We start from the raw sequence: 18,766 nt of genomic DNA on the forward strand, positions 1-18,766 counted from the left end.
AAATTTTTTCATTAACTTTTACGAGACAAACAAATTGAATTTTTTTTCCGTGTATTGCTCGAGTAATACACTAGTATATAATTTAAGCACATGACCATAAATTTTTTTAAAACAACAATATTACAAGGGGCAAGTTCTTTTTACACCAGTATAAGATTAACAAATCTTACATCTGGGGGCATGATCAAATTATACTTGAATAAAAAATCCTAAATTCAATGCTTACATTTGATGACCACCTATTTAATAAATTATAGCCATTGAATTATGTTTTTATGTCATTATTCATAAAATTTTGTTAAATTTTTTCATTAACTTTAACGAGACAAACAAATTGGATTTTTTTTCCGTGTATTGCTCGAGTAATACACTAGTATATAATTTAAGCACAGGACCATAATTTTTTTTTAAAACAACAATATTACAAGGGGCAAGTTCTTTTTACACCAGTGTAAGATTAACAAATCTTACATCACATCTCAATCGTTGATGAACGAAAATCATCGGTTGGTATTTATAGTATAATTAATGATTAATTAATATTAATTAATTTGTATGACTTCCTAAATTATAACCGTTGGATGCACGGAAAGCAACGGTTGAGATGTAGTCTTGCACCGGTATAAAATGATCGTGGTTCATATTATAATAATATTATATATATTTACTTAAACGTACAAGTTTATTAGGCTTAAAAGCCTTTTGAACAGTCTGAAACCTAAACATTTTTAACTAATGAAACACACTTTAAAAAGTTAATACTCAAACACGGATACAAGAATTAAAGCCATACCATTCACCATCAGGAATATAATTATCGTAGTAAACTGTAAAAGTGCGGGACATAGAGTCAGATACTGTTGCAATCTCTGGCATCCAACCATCGGGTCCAGTCCTCGATAGGTAGAGATAGCAGATTTGGTTGGTGGTACATGGTCCCGTTATCTCAAATGTATTCAAATCGCACGCCTCGAATAGCCCTGAAGCAAGCTCATTCAGGCTTGGAACATAAACCTGATTAATTATCCAACCGATATATTAATTATCACCAACTATGCGCTTTTCATTGAATTTAATTATTTCATTTGTGCATAAAAATATGGGATTATATTTTCTTATGTAATATAAGATAAGATATCTCATGTTACACTCACAAACTTATGTGGGTCCCATTGTACAAAAAAAGAAAAAAAAAAATTTAAAGTGAGTCCTATGCCTTTTTGAGTATGTAGGAGAGATTTATTGTCTCCTATTACACGAGAGGCTAATATTTTCCTAAAAATATTACAAGCAATATATAAATCTAATATAGATGAATTTTTCGATAACAGATTACATTAATCATTTTATATATCTCAACATGCCTCCTCACACGAGAGTCCACTGGACCCGGGACACGAAGCTCATGATACCATGTAAAGAACCAATTTAACCTAAAAGTTTAAGCTGTTGGGTAATGTTACATTAATGATTTTATATATCTCAACAATAACTATATGAGAGACAATATTAGGTGTCACACATACGATTTGAGAGTGAAAAAAGAATAATTATTAATTTAACAGTGAACTACTAACATAAGATTATTCATTTCTTATAAAGTTTGGGAGTTGAAAAGGAACCTGAGTGCCATAAGCGTCGCCAAATGAAAGATCGATTTGATCTGCCGTAGATAAGGGAGAACTGCAGCTTGTACTTATGACGAGCCCATAAGAACAACCACCAGCTTTCTGCATGATGCATATACGATATAAGCTTTAATTTCGTACGCAAGAACATCTAGAAATGCTTCACTTGAAATCAGGTATCTTTAGGTCTCTAATCTATGTTAAGTCTTTCAATGGAAGCATGCATTTAATTTGTTCATATAACTAAATTTTATAGATAAATGGGTCAATAATGGAAAGCTACTATGTTATCCTCTAGATAGTATTTTTAATATTTCAAAAAGTATAAGATAATAGTAGCTCAATTGGCGTATATAAGCTAAGCATGTGAGGTGAGAGTATGTTTCCATCCTCTCCAATATCATTTTTGTGAGAGGTTTAAAGTCTTAATCTTGAACTTATCCCAAACAGAATTACCTCACGTGTTGGATACATGTGGTTTATCAAAAAAAGTAAAAATAAAATAAAATAAATTCAAAAAACAAAGCAACGAGCCTAAAAAATTGGGGAATTATCCGTTTATAATTTTTTTATACAAATTACACTAAGTATGAATGATCATACAATCTTGATTGAAGTATGAGTATCGATCATACTTAATGTAATTTGTAAACAAGAAGTTTATAAATATAACCTTCTGATAGAAAATTTGGTTACCTTTTGCTGGGTTTGGTTCAGCTTTAAAGATTCGATCGTTTGAGGCTTAGTGGCTATTGGCCTTGCTTGTGAGAAGGCAACGATTATGCAAAATGTGAGTATTAGAGTAAGAACTTTCATGATTTTGTTCATTCTTTTGTGCTTCAATAGAGAGAACGAGGAGCACCTCAATGGTTTTAGGCTTTTAGCGTGATTGCAGGTTTTATTATAGCAAGAAAGGGTATATCCGTCTTTGACTACATTTTCTCTGTCGCTAGCTATTTCCTCGAATGTCAATGAGTGAAATAATCAATTATGAATTAATTAAGGAAAATAATTAGCATCAAAATATTTAGAATCAAAAGATTCTTTATGCTAAACTTTTTAACTCGACATGTCTCATATTTTTGTTTGGATAATTTTATTTTATTTTACTTTTTGAAAATTTGGACATTATATTTATTTTAATTCAAAATAAGTTAATTTAAATACTTCTGTTTATTTAACAATTTTAAATAAATTTCGATTATTAGCCTCATAGAAAAAAAAAAACAATTTGCGAAGAATCTGTCAATTAAAAACAGTTTCCTTGGGTTCATTAATGATGGAGTATAAAGATTAAAGAAGTTGTTGAAGATTAATTTAAAATGAAGTTGTTTTAATCTGGAAGGAGTAGAAGTGCATGATATTAAAAATTCAAACCTCGCAACAATAATTATATAAAATAAATGAAGTTGTTTTTAAAGCAATTAAAAAAAGGTATATTCACCTTTAATTTAATTTGAGGTACATCGTTATCTTAATTCACTAAAATTTAAGGGTGATTACAATCTTACTTAATCACTTTAAAAATAGGGGCATGATCAAATTATACTTGAATAAGAACTCTTAAATTCAATGCTTACATTTGATGACTCACCTATTTAATAAATTATAGCCATTAAATTAAATAAGATCAATTATTAAGATTGAGAGTGTTAATTGATCCTACCCCTATTAAAAATAATATTACTTTAGATCGGAGTTTTTTCAAAGAAAATATAAAAGTCCTTTAATTTTTCCCCAGTTGAGTGTGGATAAACATTTGTTTTTAATTTTAAAAAAAATTGTGACTAACCTTCCTAGATTATTTAGACATTAAAATAGTAGCTATTTCATTTGGTACATAAGTAAATGGAAACCAATTCTTAGATTTTAAAATGTCATTTGTTAAGTCAGCTGAATCATGACTTTAGTAACGATTTCCATTTAATTTCTTTTGGGTCCTTTACTTTAGTATTTTCACACCCAAAGAATATAAAACTAATTTCACTTTAGGGTTTCAGCCCAATTCTCCTATAGTAGTATGTTTAGGGGCATGTTATATTTACAAACTTTTTTGTTTACAAACTACATTATGTTCTCCCGGGAGAACACTCGTTACACTATGTTCTCCAGGGAGAACATAGTGTAATTTGTAAAAAAATTCAAAAAAAAATTGTAAACGGATCCTTTTCCGTATGTAGGTTCGAAACGCGGACATATGTTTAACCGTGTAAATCAAACAAAACTTATTACTTAAGTTGTTTCATTAAAATATTAAATGTTGTTCTATTTTAATTCATTAAAATGAATACAAGTTTTATAAAATATGAATGTCATTTAGTTGGCAGTTGGTTAAAAACCAATTTCACAATGCTTATTGAGTAACAATTATGAGTGTTTATTTCTGTCTTTCTCTATATACACATACTAAGTGATTACATTTAATTTAATTATTTATAACAATATAATAAATAAAATATATTCTTTTATCATGTGCACCTGACAAAAAAAAAGAACTATGTGTAATTAATTCACATACAAATGTATCACCTGGTTATATATATATATATATATATATATATATATATATATGGAAATTGTTCTAAGGTATCTTTCAGCCGAAAGTTAAAGACTAATTCCTTCGAAGCTGAGAGATTACGTGATCGTGGATATAGCCTCTCCTAACAAAGCCTTTTTTATATACATGGTCAGTGATCGAAATCCTGTCAGCATGTTTAAAGGATTCAGCTATCTACTAACTGTGCTGGGCTTTGTTGATTCACCTAGTGATATATTGAAACATGATTCGATTGGTTTAATTTATTAAATTGTTACTAAACGGAATAATATTTTAAAACTTTGACTTAAGTATGTCTCTATGCAAATCTTGAAAATTAATGCATCGAAAAAAATTGTAGATCTTGATGACTTCATGGAAGAACCAAAGGTCGTGGAATAAAATCCCTTTGCTTTGTTGAAAGATTATTGACTTGTTCTTGATGGATGCATTTACTTACAAGACAAGATAACTCTTAAAATGTAAAGAAGATCATAAGAATGTAAGGGAAAATAAGATTTTTTTTTTAATATTGTTATGGATTATTAATTATTAATTATATTATTTGATATTTGTTATTTGTATTCATCTTCTTATTGTTGTATTTGGTTATTTGTTATTCCTTTTTAGGTGGTAATTAATTTGAATTAGTCTAGAAAGTAGAGTGTGAGAAGTTATGGGCGAGTTACCTTGATCGTTAGTGGAAGATAGTTATAAAATTATGGTATATATCTTATTTAAATCTTACCTATTTAAACTTTTAATTGTGATGAATAACGGAGTAGAATAGAAAATTTACCTCAAAAGGCACTTGTGCAAGAGCTCATACTTTCTCAATAAAGTTATAATTCTATTTGAGGGCAGACTTTCTCGATAAAGTCAAATTCACACTTTTTTTTTGGTGAAGACACTTTTTATTTATTTATTTATCAGTTAAATGTTTATTATTTTAAAGTACATAAAGTTATATCATTTTAAGTAAGAGAAAGACATAAATTAATATTTTTAATTTAAAATTAAAAAAAAAGTATCCACTTTATTCCCCGATGATTTTTATTGTTTGTGTTATTCTATCACTTAAAAATTAAAATAACACAACTTTATATCCTTGGACAAATATCAAACCTCTTATTTATTTTATACGTAAGAAATGTAAACAAAGAAACTGAAACAAAAACGCTTATAACGTTTTAAAGTGGAAGTTAAGTGATAAAATAAAGGAGAGAATGATGAGATTTCACCAAAAAGAATAAGAAAAAGGAGAGAACGGTGAATGCAACTGGGAAAGCGATTTTCGGTAAGAATATGACATTGGGAATAATATCCAACGATAATTCGATTATTAATTTTCACCAAGAATGATTAGCTTTTGAGAATTGTAAGCCGCGCAGGGAAAGAAATATAAAAATAAATTTTTTTGACAAAAAAGTTCAAAGAAAATCAACAAACAAATTATTTAAATTTTAATTTCATCCACATAAATATATTTTAAATTTTCGAAAAAACATATGATGAGATTTGTTTAAAAACAAATGGCAATTGAAGCTTTTTACCGAATAATATTTTTAAAATTTTAAATATATCTTGCAACGAAATTGTCTACTAGGGCTAGAATAGTATCCAATTGTACGTGGGGCCCACAGGACATGGGACACTATGGGCCTGGGCCCAAACACGGGAATAGCCTTGTATGATTTGCGGATTGGATTGCCTGCAGTTGATTTATGAACTGCACGGTGTGAAGTCATGAATCCAACGAATGATAATTCTTATACAACATTTTTATTCATTATTTTAATATAAAAAGTTTATTTTACAAGGCTGAGATCTTCTACAATTAAATGTTGAAGATCATAGTCCTAGGATTTGCAGTCTCATGCCAAAATAAACAAAGAAGAAGAAGCCAACGGATTTCTAATTATTGGATGCTACCCACTTTTCTGTTTCTGGTCCATTTGTGAATAATTGGTATTTGATGAAATTGTAGAAAATAAATGGTAAATGATGAAATCATTGGTTACTTTTTGTAGTTAGAAGGTATGAAATTTATATTCTTATTGTTTTATAGTTTTCTTTTAGTAATTGAACCCATAATGATAAAAATTGTTAACAAAATGTTTCATTCATATAATAATTATTTATATGGATTAATTATTATAAAATATATAATTAAACAAGATATGTTGTTTAATATATTCTTTCAATTTCATATTTTTTTTTTGAATTATTAAATAAATTATGATTAATTTTTTTTTTAATCTCTAAAATTTACTTTGAATTATTAAATATTAACAAATAGGGGGAACTTAAAATTGTGTCATTTTAGTCAAAATTATTGTGTTTCATAGTGAGAGAAACATAAATCATGGAGAGAGAAAATGAGAATTTTTTTAATTTAAATATTAAATAAAAATACTAATTTTAACTAAAACAATTATCGTTTAAAAGCACAAATATTTTTCCCTTACGAATAACTACGAATACTCACCAACTCATGAGCATCAGATACCACTACAAGAAAAGCGGTCGTTAGCTACATGTGTTTTGCCACATTCTAAAAAGTTATCATAAAGTAAAAATATCCCTAATTTTACTACTCTGTTTTTGAACGTCCCAAATTATCCTGTAAAAAAAAGGCATTTGCCGAGTCAAACTTAGGAAAAGAAAAACTCATTCATTCATTTTTTTCATTCTTCGGTGTCTTCAAATCTCAAGTTCGCAGCAATCACAACTTCTTCATATATTTTTCCCTCTTTTTATTCTAGGTTAACATTTCTTCACCTTCATCCTTAAAGCTTCTTCGATGAAGGATTGATAAACCCTAGGAAAAATTAGGTACACTATGGTTCAATTTGAAGTCAAATCAGGTACAATATATCATTGCTCTTCTCTATTTGAAGTTCTGCTAAATGATTCGTACAATATATCATTGCTCTTCTCTATTTGAAGTTCTGCTAAATGATTCGTGAAATGGCTGGTGAGATTTTCTTTCCTTTTCTATTTTCCCAGAAAATCTTTTCGATTGAGAAAATTGGATTTTCCTAAAAAAAATTTACTCTGAAATTTGAAAATCCAAGGGGAAAACGAAGAAAATAAGGAAAGAAGAAGAGGAAACATGTGTGTGGTGGTTTTGAGCGTCTGATGCGTAGACTTATAAACTCTAATCTCTACTGCTTTCCCTTTTTTTCCCCAATAAGCCAAATCCGGAAGATGGAATTTTCGTGTATGAAATTACAGTTGAACTTAAGTTTTTGCAAATATGAAAATCGAAATTCTATTATGTATTTCAATATGTAATGATGAGGGAGCTGAAAAGCAAAATGTATTATTCTTTATAGCTTCAATGTTTACTGCATTTGACTTCTTCTCCATTTCTTATGGTGTGTTTTTTTTTTTTAATTTTTAAAGCGAGGAAATTTCAGATGCACTGATAGCTCTGTTGGGGTGGAGGCTCAACCAAGTAATTTGGCTTCAATTACTCAAGTAATTGATCCAAAACTTCATCAACATTTAGGTATTTCCTTGCATCCATTCTTCTGAGTTTTTTTTTTTGTTCAAGCAAGGCACATAATTTTATTAATATGTTGTTTTTGTGTGATTGAGGGCAAATCTTGAAGCAGCGCTCCTTGTGATTACAATTTCGAGTCTGGGATACTAGTTTCGTCGAGAATTATCCTTTTGCGATTCATTGTACCTTTGGGAGGTTTGTTTAGCTTCTTTTCTGCTGATGTATTTGTTACATTTCTTGAAAAAAGAAACATTGAGTCACTTTATACTTATAAAAAAAATGCCCCCAAAATGAATAATTTCCAATTTGTTCGATATCACAACCCAACTCATTCTCTCGGTGTTTACATTATTTTCTGTTAGAAATTGTTGGTTGAAATCATTGATGATAAATCTAGTTAGTTTTATGTTGTATCATTGTGTTAATATTGGGTATCAGTGTGTGTGTGTGTGACCATGAAAATATGGTGATTGGGATAACTAATTACTTGAAGTATTTGACAGATGATGTGGGCTCTGGAATATGATCCTGACTTGCTCTGGATGTATGAACAAGCTGAAGAAAATTCTGAACGAAGATTAAAGTCAATACGTCATTATGGGAAGCACGAGAGAGAAAATATGAAAAATGGAGCAAAGAATGCAGAAGCTCCTCCTCTTTCCATATATATTTTCCTTGTTGCGAGTGTGTTAAAAGAAAAAGTGCAACACTACTCCAGCAAGCACGAGGCCTGGATGATGTTGTAAAGGTTAGTCATGTGACTTCTGGGGTTTTAGTTTGCACTAAATTGGAAGGAAGAATCTATATTAGATTACTTCATTTATTTCTTGATAAATGTTGTGTTAATACTTGTTATATTCTTTAACAAATTTAACTTAACCTTTTTCATATCCATCAACTTCCTTCTTTGGTCCTCTGATTTGATTTTTCTCAGATATTGAATGACGTAAATGGAAATCTAGATGCCAAAGAAGCTTGTATTGTGGCACTGAAACTTCACAAGAAATATTTGAAAAAGGTACTACAACCATTTCTTTATTTTTATTTTTATTTTTTTAACTTTCCATATCACCATGTTTCCATATAATGGGAGAACAAGTGATTGATAATAATGATTGATCCCTCAAGATATAATAGAATACTAAAGTTGACTGCATATTGAATCTGCAATGTAAATATCAGTATTGATCTTCAATTAAAGTAATCCCAATCAGACACTATCCGTGAATTTCTCTATTGATTCTTTTTTTACCACATTGACAAGGTTAACCAACTTAAGGGCTCTTAGCTTGGTGTCCTTGGGACTTTGGGGGCCACTTCCTGATAAGATTCACCGTTTATCTTTGCTTGAAGTTTTGGACTTGAGCTCAAATTTCTTATTTGGGGCTATCCCACCGAAAATATCTACAATGGTAAAGCTTCATGCACTAACACTTAATGAGAATTATTTTAATTCCACTAGTCCTGATTGGTTTGATTCATTGTCTAATCTAAATATCTTGAGTTTGAAGAGCAACAGATTAAAGGGTTCATTCCCCTCTTCATTATGCAAAGTTGAGACACTTCTAGTTATTTCCTTGTCTCACAATGAGCTTTCTGGTGGATTACCTGATCTTAGTACCCTCAATGGCCTGCATGTTCTAGATTTAAGAGAAAATCATTTAGAATCTGAACTACCATTGTTGCCAAAAAGAGTAATCACTGTTCTGCTGAGCAAAAACCCATTCTCAGGTGAGATACCTAGGGAGTATGGTGAATTGGATCAGCTTCAACATCTAGATCTTTCATCAAATCATCTCAGTGGGATACCCCCATATTCCTTATTCTCTTTGCCAAACTTAATTTATTTGAATCTAGCAAGAAATGTGCTAAGTACGTCCCTTTCTGACAAACTTAGTTGTGGCACTAAACTTGGGTTTGTGGATATTTCTAGTAACAAGTTACATGGTTGACTTCCTTCTTGCTTGGCCAATACTTATAATAGTAGAGTTGTCAGATATGGTAGAAACTGTTTATCTTTTGATTCTAGGACTCAGCAAAGAGGGTCTTATTGTAAAGAATCCAGTTCAATATGGAAGAAATTCAAGGCATGGAAAGTAGCTGTAGTAGTGGCCATCATTGTTGGACTTGTTCTTGTGCTTTTGGTGTCTGGAGTTTTCTTATGTAAAAAATACCAGTCAAGAAAGGCAACTAGGAACGATATGTTGCTTAAGATTGTTCACGATAACTCCACAACTGGGGTTTCATCTGAACTCCTTGCAAATGCCAGTAAGTACATAGGTTGTTACTTAGGCAATAGTGGTGTACTGTTTTGAATTAACAGTATACTTCAGATTATTGTGTCTTCAGATTTTAGTTGGATATGCACTTCTAAAATAGTTATATCTTAATTCCTATTTCTTTCAGGATTCATTTCTCAAACAGTGAAGCTAGGGACACAAACTACTCCAACCTGTCGACAATTTTCAATAGAAGAATTGAAGGAAGCCACAAAAAATTTTGATTTGTCAACTGATATTGGTGAAGGCTCCATAGGGAAGGTACCCTTAAACCACTCAGCATGTTGTTTGAAAAGTATATATATATATATATACCAAAATTACTTTACTTTAAATGCCTCTTTTAAGTCTAGTGCCACATTGCAGCTGTACAAAGGTAAACTAGAGAATGGATCCTATGTGGTGATACGATCTTTGCCTCTGTCAAAGAAATGCTCAATTCAAAATCTTAAAGCAAGGTTGGATTTACTCTCAAAGTTTCAACATCCAAATTTGGTTACCCTTTTGGGTCATTGTATTGATGGTGGAGGACAAGATGATTCCAGCCCCCGCAAACTTCATCTTGTATATGAGTATGTGCCAAATGGAAATTATCGTACCCATTTGTCAGGTTAGTATGGCACTATAATATACATATTGTTTAGTGCATAAGTTTCAATTTCACCAACTGCTTCCTTCCTTGCCAATTTGACATCATAAGTTGATTCTGTTATTAATGGCTACTAAAATTGAAATTATATAGAGAAGAGTCTAATTCGGATGTGACTCTATAACTTAGTCTATGTTGAATTTGTGGAATTAGTTACTTTTAAGTTAGGAGAGGTGACTTCAATTAATGTGGAAGAATTTTCCTCTTCATTTAGAAACAGATATACTCTTCATTTAGCAAATCACATGGAACCTAGAACTTCTCCATCTCCTCAGGAATACTCTCCAATGCATGAGGATAAATTGTTTATCTAGTGTCAATATAATCGTGGCCAAAATAATGCTACCACACTAATGACAGCAGTAGCAAAGTTGGAAGAAAAATGTGGCAAAATAAATGCCACGCCAGGATTAGCCACGTTTGGCAAAAGTGTGGTAGTCTGTTTTAGCCACATTTATTGTTAAATTTAGCCACGTTTTCGAACGTGGCTAAACGGTGTGTTTTTTGTAGTGTACCCACAATAAGAACGCGTTAGAGAATAATATAAAACATTAAAAATGTTCTCACCTAACAACTTAAAGTTTTGGTTTGAATTAGTTATTTACATGGTATCAGAGTTTCAGTGATCATGAGGTCACGAGTTCGATCCTCACAACCCTACTTTATACTGAAATTAATTAAAGTACAAGGTAAACAAAAAATTAAATTTTTACAGGAAATATTTTTTAATACTATGGGTGTACTCAACTCAATACATCCATTTACAAGGGAAAAGTTTGAAGGAATATAGAGGGGAATATAAAAAAAAGCAAGGGCTAAAGTGAATATTTTTTTACCCGTTTTAGAAAATGAATGTATCGAGCTCGGTGCACCGAGTGTACTAAAAGTTTGCTTTGTAAATGGGGTCATATTTTCTTTTTCTCTCTCTTTCCCTCACTTGGGTCCACATGAGGTCTATATATTTTTAAGTGTGTATAAGAAATAAATTTATCTCCTAAAATATAAAAAACATTAAATCTGTTTAGAAAAGCGTAATATAATTTACTTTTTTCATTTTACCCACAACTTTATGGTTACTCTTACCTAAATTCTACTACTTATTTTTAGTAAATGAATATATATACTACTATAATATCAAAAATATGCTCGTGACCGGGACAAATGAAGCATTACTCACACCTGTCGCGCTCCTTGCTATTCAGTATTCATAACCATGATCGAAATTTTCTTCTTTTTGAGTTTTAAATAAAAGTTTAAATTTGGAAAAATCAGGTTCTATATAAGGTTATAGAAAATTACTATTTTTTATTGATTTTAACATTCAAACTGTAGATAATACATATAAAAAATTAATTACATTTTATAAATTTTATCTTAAATATTTATAAAATCAAATTAACAAAAAAAATTATTATTTTTAAAAGGATAATAAAATTATTATTATTTTATTTTACGTATTCTGCTTTTATTTACTTAAATGATGTTGTAGACTTTATTTTTTTTTAATAAACTTTCATGTAAATCATGATATTAAGTTGGTTCCTCTATATTTTTTTAATAAATAATATATTTAGATTACTTTGTTCTGGATTGATATACTTGACAACCACCTGCAGGCTCAATACTCATAGTTCCAAAATATAATAATTTTCTTTGAATTTATCTCACAATATTTGTCAGGATTTATCTCACATGCATATGACATATCCATAAGCAACATATGATATCGCTAACAGTCTTACAATTATAGGGTCTTCGTCGTGATATACACGTCTAGCCCTAATTATAGTAGCCTGTTAATAATTTAAACGTCGTCTTTGCATGCACAGCTTCTGTTTTTGTCAATAGAGGACATTGAGAAGCATCACCAACAATTATAAAACAGACCTTAAAAATGCAAATACAAACCGTTAGGTTATCCACTTTGATTAAAGAATTTAGATAAAATTATATTAATTTTTTTTGAGAAGAACCGAAAATAAAGTATCGGGTAGGATATTGTAACAACTAACTAGTGTTACTACCAATGTTACTATACCAATCAGTTTTACGGTTAGATCGATTATGTTGATCCAACGGTTATATTTATTTTTATCTTTGTATGATTATGATTCCCCATATTTAATGTGACAATATTAAATATGGAAAAATCATAAGCATACAAATGTGAAAATAAATATAAAGTATTGAATATGAAGAATTATAATCATACAAAGATGAAAATAAATATAACCGTTGGATCAATATAACGATCTAACGGTGAAATTGATTGGTAATAAACACTAGTTGATTATTATAATATCCTTCCCCATAAAGTATATCATAATTGAATGTTAATAATATACTTTTTAAAATATTTTCTAATTAATCTAATGAATTTCGGTTACAATGATTAAAACTGATTGTTTGAATTTTAAGGTTGGGAGTTTAATTTTGGAGAAGCAATTTTGGAGAGATGATTTTTTTTTTTAAAGTTAATTTTGGATAAATGTTTGACTTTCACCAAACCTGATTTAATTGCGAAAATAATATATACATATATATAGCAAGGGAGTTGAAAGTGAAAAGGAAAAGACCTTGGTTCGATTCTCATATGTTACATTTGAAAGGGATTTAAATATCTTAATTTTCGACCCGCCACGCTGATAAATCCTTAACCCACTATGTATAAAGGGCCAAATTAAGCAATTAATTAATCTAAATTCAGACAAAACACGTGAAAATTATAATTTATTTATTGAATTATTCTCAGGAATACTTTAATGAAACTATTGTGTTTTGTAGGGATTTTTGGAATTAAAGAATATCAAGATAGAAGGCTTAACCACTATGAGAATAAGAAAAGCAAAAAGTCAAAATGTGCCAACTTCTCTCACATCATGGCGCAAGTTGCGCCAAGCTTCCGGAGCTTTGTGAAGTGGCTCAAATTGTGCCAATTTCTGGTTGCGCCAAGCTTGAAGTTGCCAGCCTAGTGTCACTGAATGCCACATCTTCAAGTTATTTTAAAAGTTTAAAACTAAAGATTTGATTGAAGCTTGCTGGGATTTGAATATCTTGAGATTTTCTTAAAAGAAAGCATATCAAATCTAATTAAAGATTTGATTTAAAAAAATTAGGAAAAATTCTCTCTTGAATATAAAAAGGCAAAAATTGGAAACAGAGAGAAGGATTTGGGAAGGAGGCAAAAAGTAAGGAGGCGCAACACAAAGAACTTAGAGATCAGAGACAGTGAAGAACTGGAAGAGGATCAAAGCAGAAACATGGAGATTTAATCTCATTCTTCATCCAGGAATTTAGTTTAATTGTCTTTTAATTTTCTTTTGATATTTTTTTAAAGCAGACATAAATATGTCTTGTTAATTTTCTTCGTAGTTAGGGATATGAATCGAATGATTACTCTTATGTTGATTTAAATTGTTTTTCAATAAAACTCTGTCTCAATTGTTATGAGTTTATCCTGATTTATTTATTTAAATTTTTATATGACTTGATCAACCATATAGGAATAAAGAGGGTAAAATTCTAAATAGAAATATTTAGGATTTTAATCAGACTAGGATAAATACCAAATTTTGCTTGTTCTAGACGTAGACGGGTGAGAATTGCAAGCGTGTGAGATTCATCGCATTTAATGCTTAATCTAAAAAGAGTTTCTAAGAAATTAGGATTCTAATTAGGTTACATGGTTAAATAACTAAGACATTAAGAATTTAATCAATTAATAATTAGATGATGAATCGTTTGATAACAAGAGGGTTATAATCTTATTGAATTAATTTAATTCACTTAAGGAGAATCAGAGGTGAAGTAGACCCTAGCTGCATTTTTTTTCTTAATTTTCAAAACTCATTTTTTATTTTAAATTAGTCTTTTACATAATTGTTTCTACTGTCATGTTTATTTAATTTTTAATTAACTATTGGTTACCTGTGAAATCACCTTTGAAATTGTCTAACTTAGATAAAAATGGTGAAACTATTGCTTATAATTAGTCCTCGTGGGAACGATACCTTTACTTAATCACTTTATTACTTGTACGACCGGTATATTTGCCGTATTCGCAACACCCGCACTCTGGATTAGTCTCATAGTCGGCTCAAAGAATCGAAGTTTGCGGAAATACTGGGGAGAGCCAACTCGCCTCAAATAAATAGTTAAAGTTGGGTTAACTTAAAAAAGAAGAAGATAATGTCAATGAGTTGGTACTATTCATCTTGTACATTGTCTTAATAGGTATGTAGCTCACATACTAATATTAACAGCTACATTATTTGTAAAAGAGAACGTTGCTGGTTTGGTCGGGGTGAAATTGTGAACTCACATGTTTGCACAAGGGCTTTTCTAAGTAATTTCCCTATCTCAAAATGATACACTCCAAATGAATAACTCATTATTATATCATTTGGCTAAATAAATATATAAGTGATATCAACCTATACATGCTCTTTACACATATCTACGTAGACATGCCAAAAATGACATAGACATCCTTTGTGCTCTCATAATACATAGACCTTATGTGAGACATACATATATACATAAAAAGATTAACAAAATCCAATGCCATGTCATATAAGTCTATCCTGGGCTCCTGCCACATGATGCTCTGATACCATAAGTATTTGTACCTGAAATATGTTCCCACACGAGGTGAGATAAACATCTTAGTAAACTAGAGATACTTGGAGGATTCCTCCACCCCAAAGTTCACTTCAGGCATAACAACAATAAACAGAATAATACATAATATATATATGCATGCAATGTGTGAAAATATAGTCGAGACATCCCTCTTGGTACAAAAACCGTCCTCAGGATACTTATGACATAGTCCTGGACATCCCTCCTTATAAAAATATCATCCATAGGATGCTAATGACAATTAATCCTACTAGCCAGAGAACAATGTATGCAATACGTAAGACGCTGTCCTACAATATACCACTGTATGCATTACACGACGTTGTCCTGTAACATAATGTATGCATTATGCAAGACGCTATCTTGCAACACACATGTATAAGGTGCTACCTTATAAAATACATAAGCTACAATCTTGTACAACACACAAGGCAAACACATATAATGCATTATATCTCAATTTACTGCATTTACATATACTAAATAAAATCACAACCCACACGGGCTCGGTGGAAACAATAAAGAGATAAATTCCAAGATCCGAAAGCTTACCTCTCGAAGCTCCCAATCAATTATGCTTTCCTTCAAATCAAGTAGTCACACAAGAACTAACTTGACAAGGTCCCCACCAATAGCTTGTTAACAAAATCACACCTATCAGAAGGTAAAATTTGCTTTTTATCAATCAACACAATCAAATATCAAACAAGTGAATATTCCTACATTCACATCCACACTAGGTAATTCATACCAATGCACAAGCTCATGAACTTACCTAGCCAAGAATCATTCAAGATTCAACTCCATTTCCATAGTATCACTCATTGCTTGTTTACTCTTCAAAGGTTAACTTGATTAAAACCTATATATCAAATGAACACAATCACCATATAATAACACAACATAGGTTACTTGAAACACAAGTAATCAAACACATAAGGCATGACATTTTTGAAAATTCATGAAGATTGTCCAAATGATTTTCTAAACATATTTTCACCATGAAAATCATCATCCAAACATTCTTTTTAATATGATTTAAGCCTAATTCATGCTCTAATATCATCATCTAAAGTACATTTTCTCAAAACAACCTAGATATCCACTTCCATGAAACTCAAGAGAAAATATGATTTCTTACCATGGATGTTCTTCAAATGCTCCAAGGGATACTTTCCAACCATCCAAAGAAGCAATGCAACTCTCCAAGCTTCCCAAAACTCCCTAGGTCGCCACTTTCAAGAGGAGAGATCTCTCCACACCATGTTTTTTTACAAAGGTTTTTTTAGAGGGATATACTCACAAGGTCCTCCTTAACATTTTTCATGACCACACTTTATTGTTTTGATAACCACAACTCAAAGTAAATTAGCAAGCTCTCTTGGCTATGGAGTTTGCCTCCTTTTCGGTTTTGAAAAGAGGGACAACAAAGGAGAAGAGAGATTAAGCAAAGTCTAGTGTGTCTTAACACTTTAATGAAGTTTGACTAAGTCAAAAAGTAACAGTTCAAATAATTCCTTTTATAACCTTTTAGCAATTTAATTCCAAAATATGTTTTAAATAATTTAAATATGATTTTAAACTTTCACTAAAGTCATTTAATAATGTCTCACTACATTATTTCTAAGTTTCGAATATCTTTTGCCTATTTGTATTTATCTCAAAATTCTCACTAATTGCACTTTTGTCCAAAAATAACTTTATTTCATTAAATTAGATATTTCATCTAATTATCTCACATTTATCATGATTAAATCCTTACTCATTTCATAATTTCAATAAGGGTTTTATTAGTATCATGTTACATAACATAATAAAACTTTTCTACACACACAATTAAGATGTGGGGTCCATATGTTTTTTTTTCTCTTTCATCATTTCACTTTCTCTCTCTTCTTTATTGTGAGAGTAAGATACTTTTCTTATATCCTACAACATTATACTCATAAAACCCTTTCAATAATCCATAGATTGAAGTTATTATAATATCGGAACCACCGGCTTTTTGACCTTAGTAGGTTGATTTTGATAATGTTTTACCGGAATAATTTCTTGATCAAAAGTATTACCTATATAATGCATAACGACGTGGTATTATGGGAATCACGTTAAGACGTGACACTTTAGCAACCGCGTCCTTTGCATTTGTTCCTGACGACTGGAACGTGATACCCTGGCAATCACGTCCTATTCCCAAGACTACTGGAACGTGATACCTTGGCAATCACGTCCTATTCCCAAGACGCGGTACACTCTCAGTCGCGTGTCAGTGCGTCCCATCCCAAAAAGAATTCAACAGGAAGCGGTAGTGTATAAGTCGCGTTCCAGGTTACAAGTCAAGTCAGAGTCAAACATATATATATATATATATTTCATCTAAAGATAGACATATTGATATATTCACGGTAAAAGAGTTCCAAAAATCCAATAAAAGCAACAAGTTATTCACTTACACACTCACTCATACGAAAGCCCTTTGAGTTTGAAGTATGAATTTTGCATAGATTCTATTTTTTTTTGTTTACCTTAATATAAATCATTAAAAAAAACTCTCACTCATCACGTTAAAATTTTGGATTAAATTGTTTCTTTCACATATTGGAAATCGGGAAAGCAGACCAAACACAAAACAGGGGTATAAGATTGGGTACTATTTGATTTATTGGATTTTATGAACTCTTTTACAATGAATATATCAATATGCCTACATTTTAGGTGAAACATATATATGTGCTTGACTCCGACTTGACTTGTAACTTGGAACGCGGCATATACACTACCGCTTTCTATTGAATTTTTTTTGGGATGGGACGCACTGGCACGCGGCTAAGAGTGTACCGCGTCTTGGGAATAGGACGTGATTGCCTGGGTATCACGTTCCAGTCGTCAGGAACAAATGCAAAGAACGCGGTTGCTAAAGTGCCACGTCCTAACGTGATTCCCATGGTACCGCGTCGTTATGCATTATATAGGTAATACTTTTGATCAAGAAATTATTTCGATAAAACCTTATAAAAATCAACCTACTAAGGTCAAAAAGCCGGAACCACCAAACTCGGTAATTCTTTTTTACCTATTTTTTTATTTCCTTTTAAGTCTAAAAAGTATCGAGTTTGATAATCTCGATGGATTTAAATTTTTCTCCAACTCGGGGAGTTAGGTACACCATAGGGATGGGGCCACGGGGGACAAAGGAAGCATTGCATGCCGCTGTGGCCTTGTCGCACTCATTGTCATTAAACCTAACCATGATTGTAAATTTCATTCGTTGTTGATTTTTTTTTTTTTTTTTTTTTTTAATACAAGTGTGGATTAGGAAATGTTACGTTTTATGTAAGTTTATGGAAATTGAATTTTTTTTATTGATTTTAATATTCAAACCGTAGATAATATATATGAAAATTTAAATATATTATATAAAATTTATTTTAAACATTTATAAAAACTACATTAATAAATTGTTTATTAATTTTTTTTAAATATACTAAATTATTAAAATTTATCTTCTTTTTTTTTTTCCATATT

General features: G+C 30.7%; 1 protein-coding gene and 2 pseudogenes across 1 annotated transcript; 2 read left to right on the forward strand and 1 right to left on the reverse strand.

Moving 5' to 3' along the window:
* Positions 1 to 762: 762 nt before the first annotated feature.
* On the reverse strand, positions 763 to 2,444 carry LOC133299344 (embryo-specific protein ATS3A-like). Its single transcript, XM_061498803.1, has 3 exons — positions 2,325 to 2,444; positions 1,623 to 1,730; positions 763 to 1,014 (listed from the first exon to the last, which is right to left on the reverse strand). The coding sequence occupies exons 1-3, from the start codon at positions 2,442 to 2,444 to the stop codon at positions 763 to 765; spliced, it is 480 nt and encodes a 159-aa protein (XP_061354787.1).
* A 4,690-nt stretch (positions 2,445 to 7,134) lies between these two features.
* LOC133299335 (uncharacterized) lies at positions 7,135 to 8,696 on the forward strand (annotated as a pseudogene).
* Positions 8,697 to 8,745: 49 nt separating this feature from the next.
* On the forward strand, positions 8,746 to 13,973 carry LOC133299337 (probable inactive leucine-rich repeat receptor-like protein kinase At3g03770; annotated as a pseudogene).
* Positions 13,974 to 18,766: the final 4,793 nt, after the last annotated feature.

Source organism: Gastrolobium bilobum, unplaced genomic scaffold (assembly GCF_033153095.1).
Source record: "Gastrolobium bilobum isolate Gb01-03AN ecotype WA unplaced genomic scaffold, APGP_CSIRO_Gbil_v1 utg5007, whole genome shotgun sequence".
Classification (NCBI taxonomy): Eukaryota; Viridiplantae; Streptophyta; class Magnoliopsida; order Fabales; family Fabaceae; genus Gastrolobium; species Gastrolobium bilobum.

Coding starts and splice junctions, on each gene's coding strand:
- LOC133299344 (XM_061498803.1), bottom strand. CDS start 2,444: ATGAAAGTTCTTACTCTAATACTCACATTTTGCATAATCGTTGCCTTC. Junction 1,731..2,324: donor TGAACCAAACCCAGCAAAAG/GTAACCAAATTT, acceptor TGCATCATGCAG/AAAGCTGGTGGTTGTTCTTA. Junction 1,015..1,622: donor GCGACGCTTATGGCACTCAG/GTTCCTTTTCAA, acceptor ATAATTAATCAG/GTTTATGTTCCAAGCCTGAA.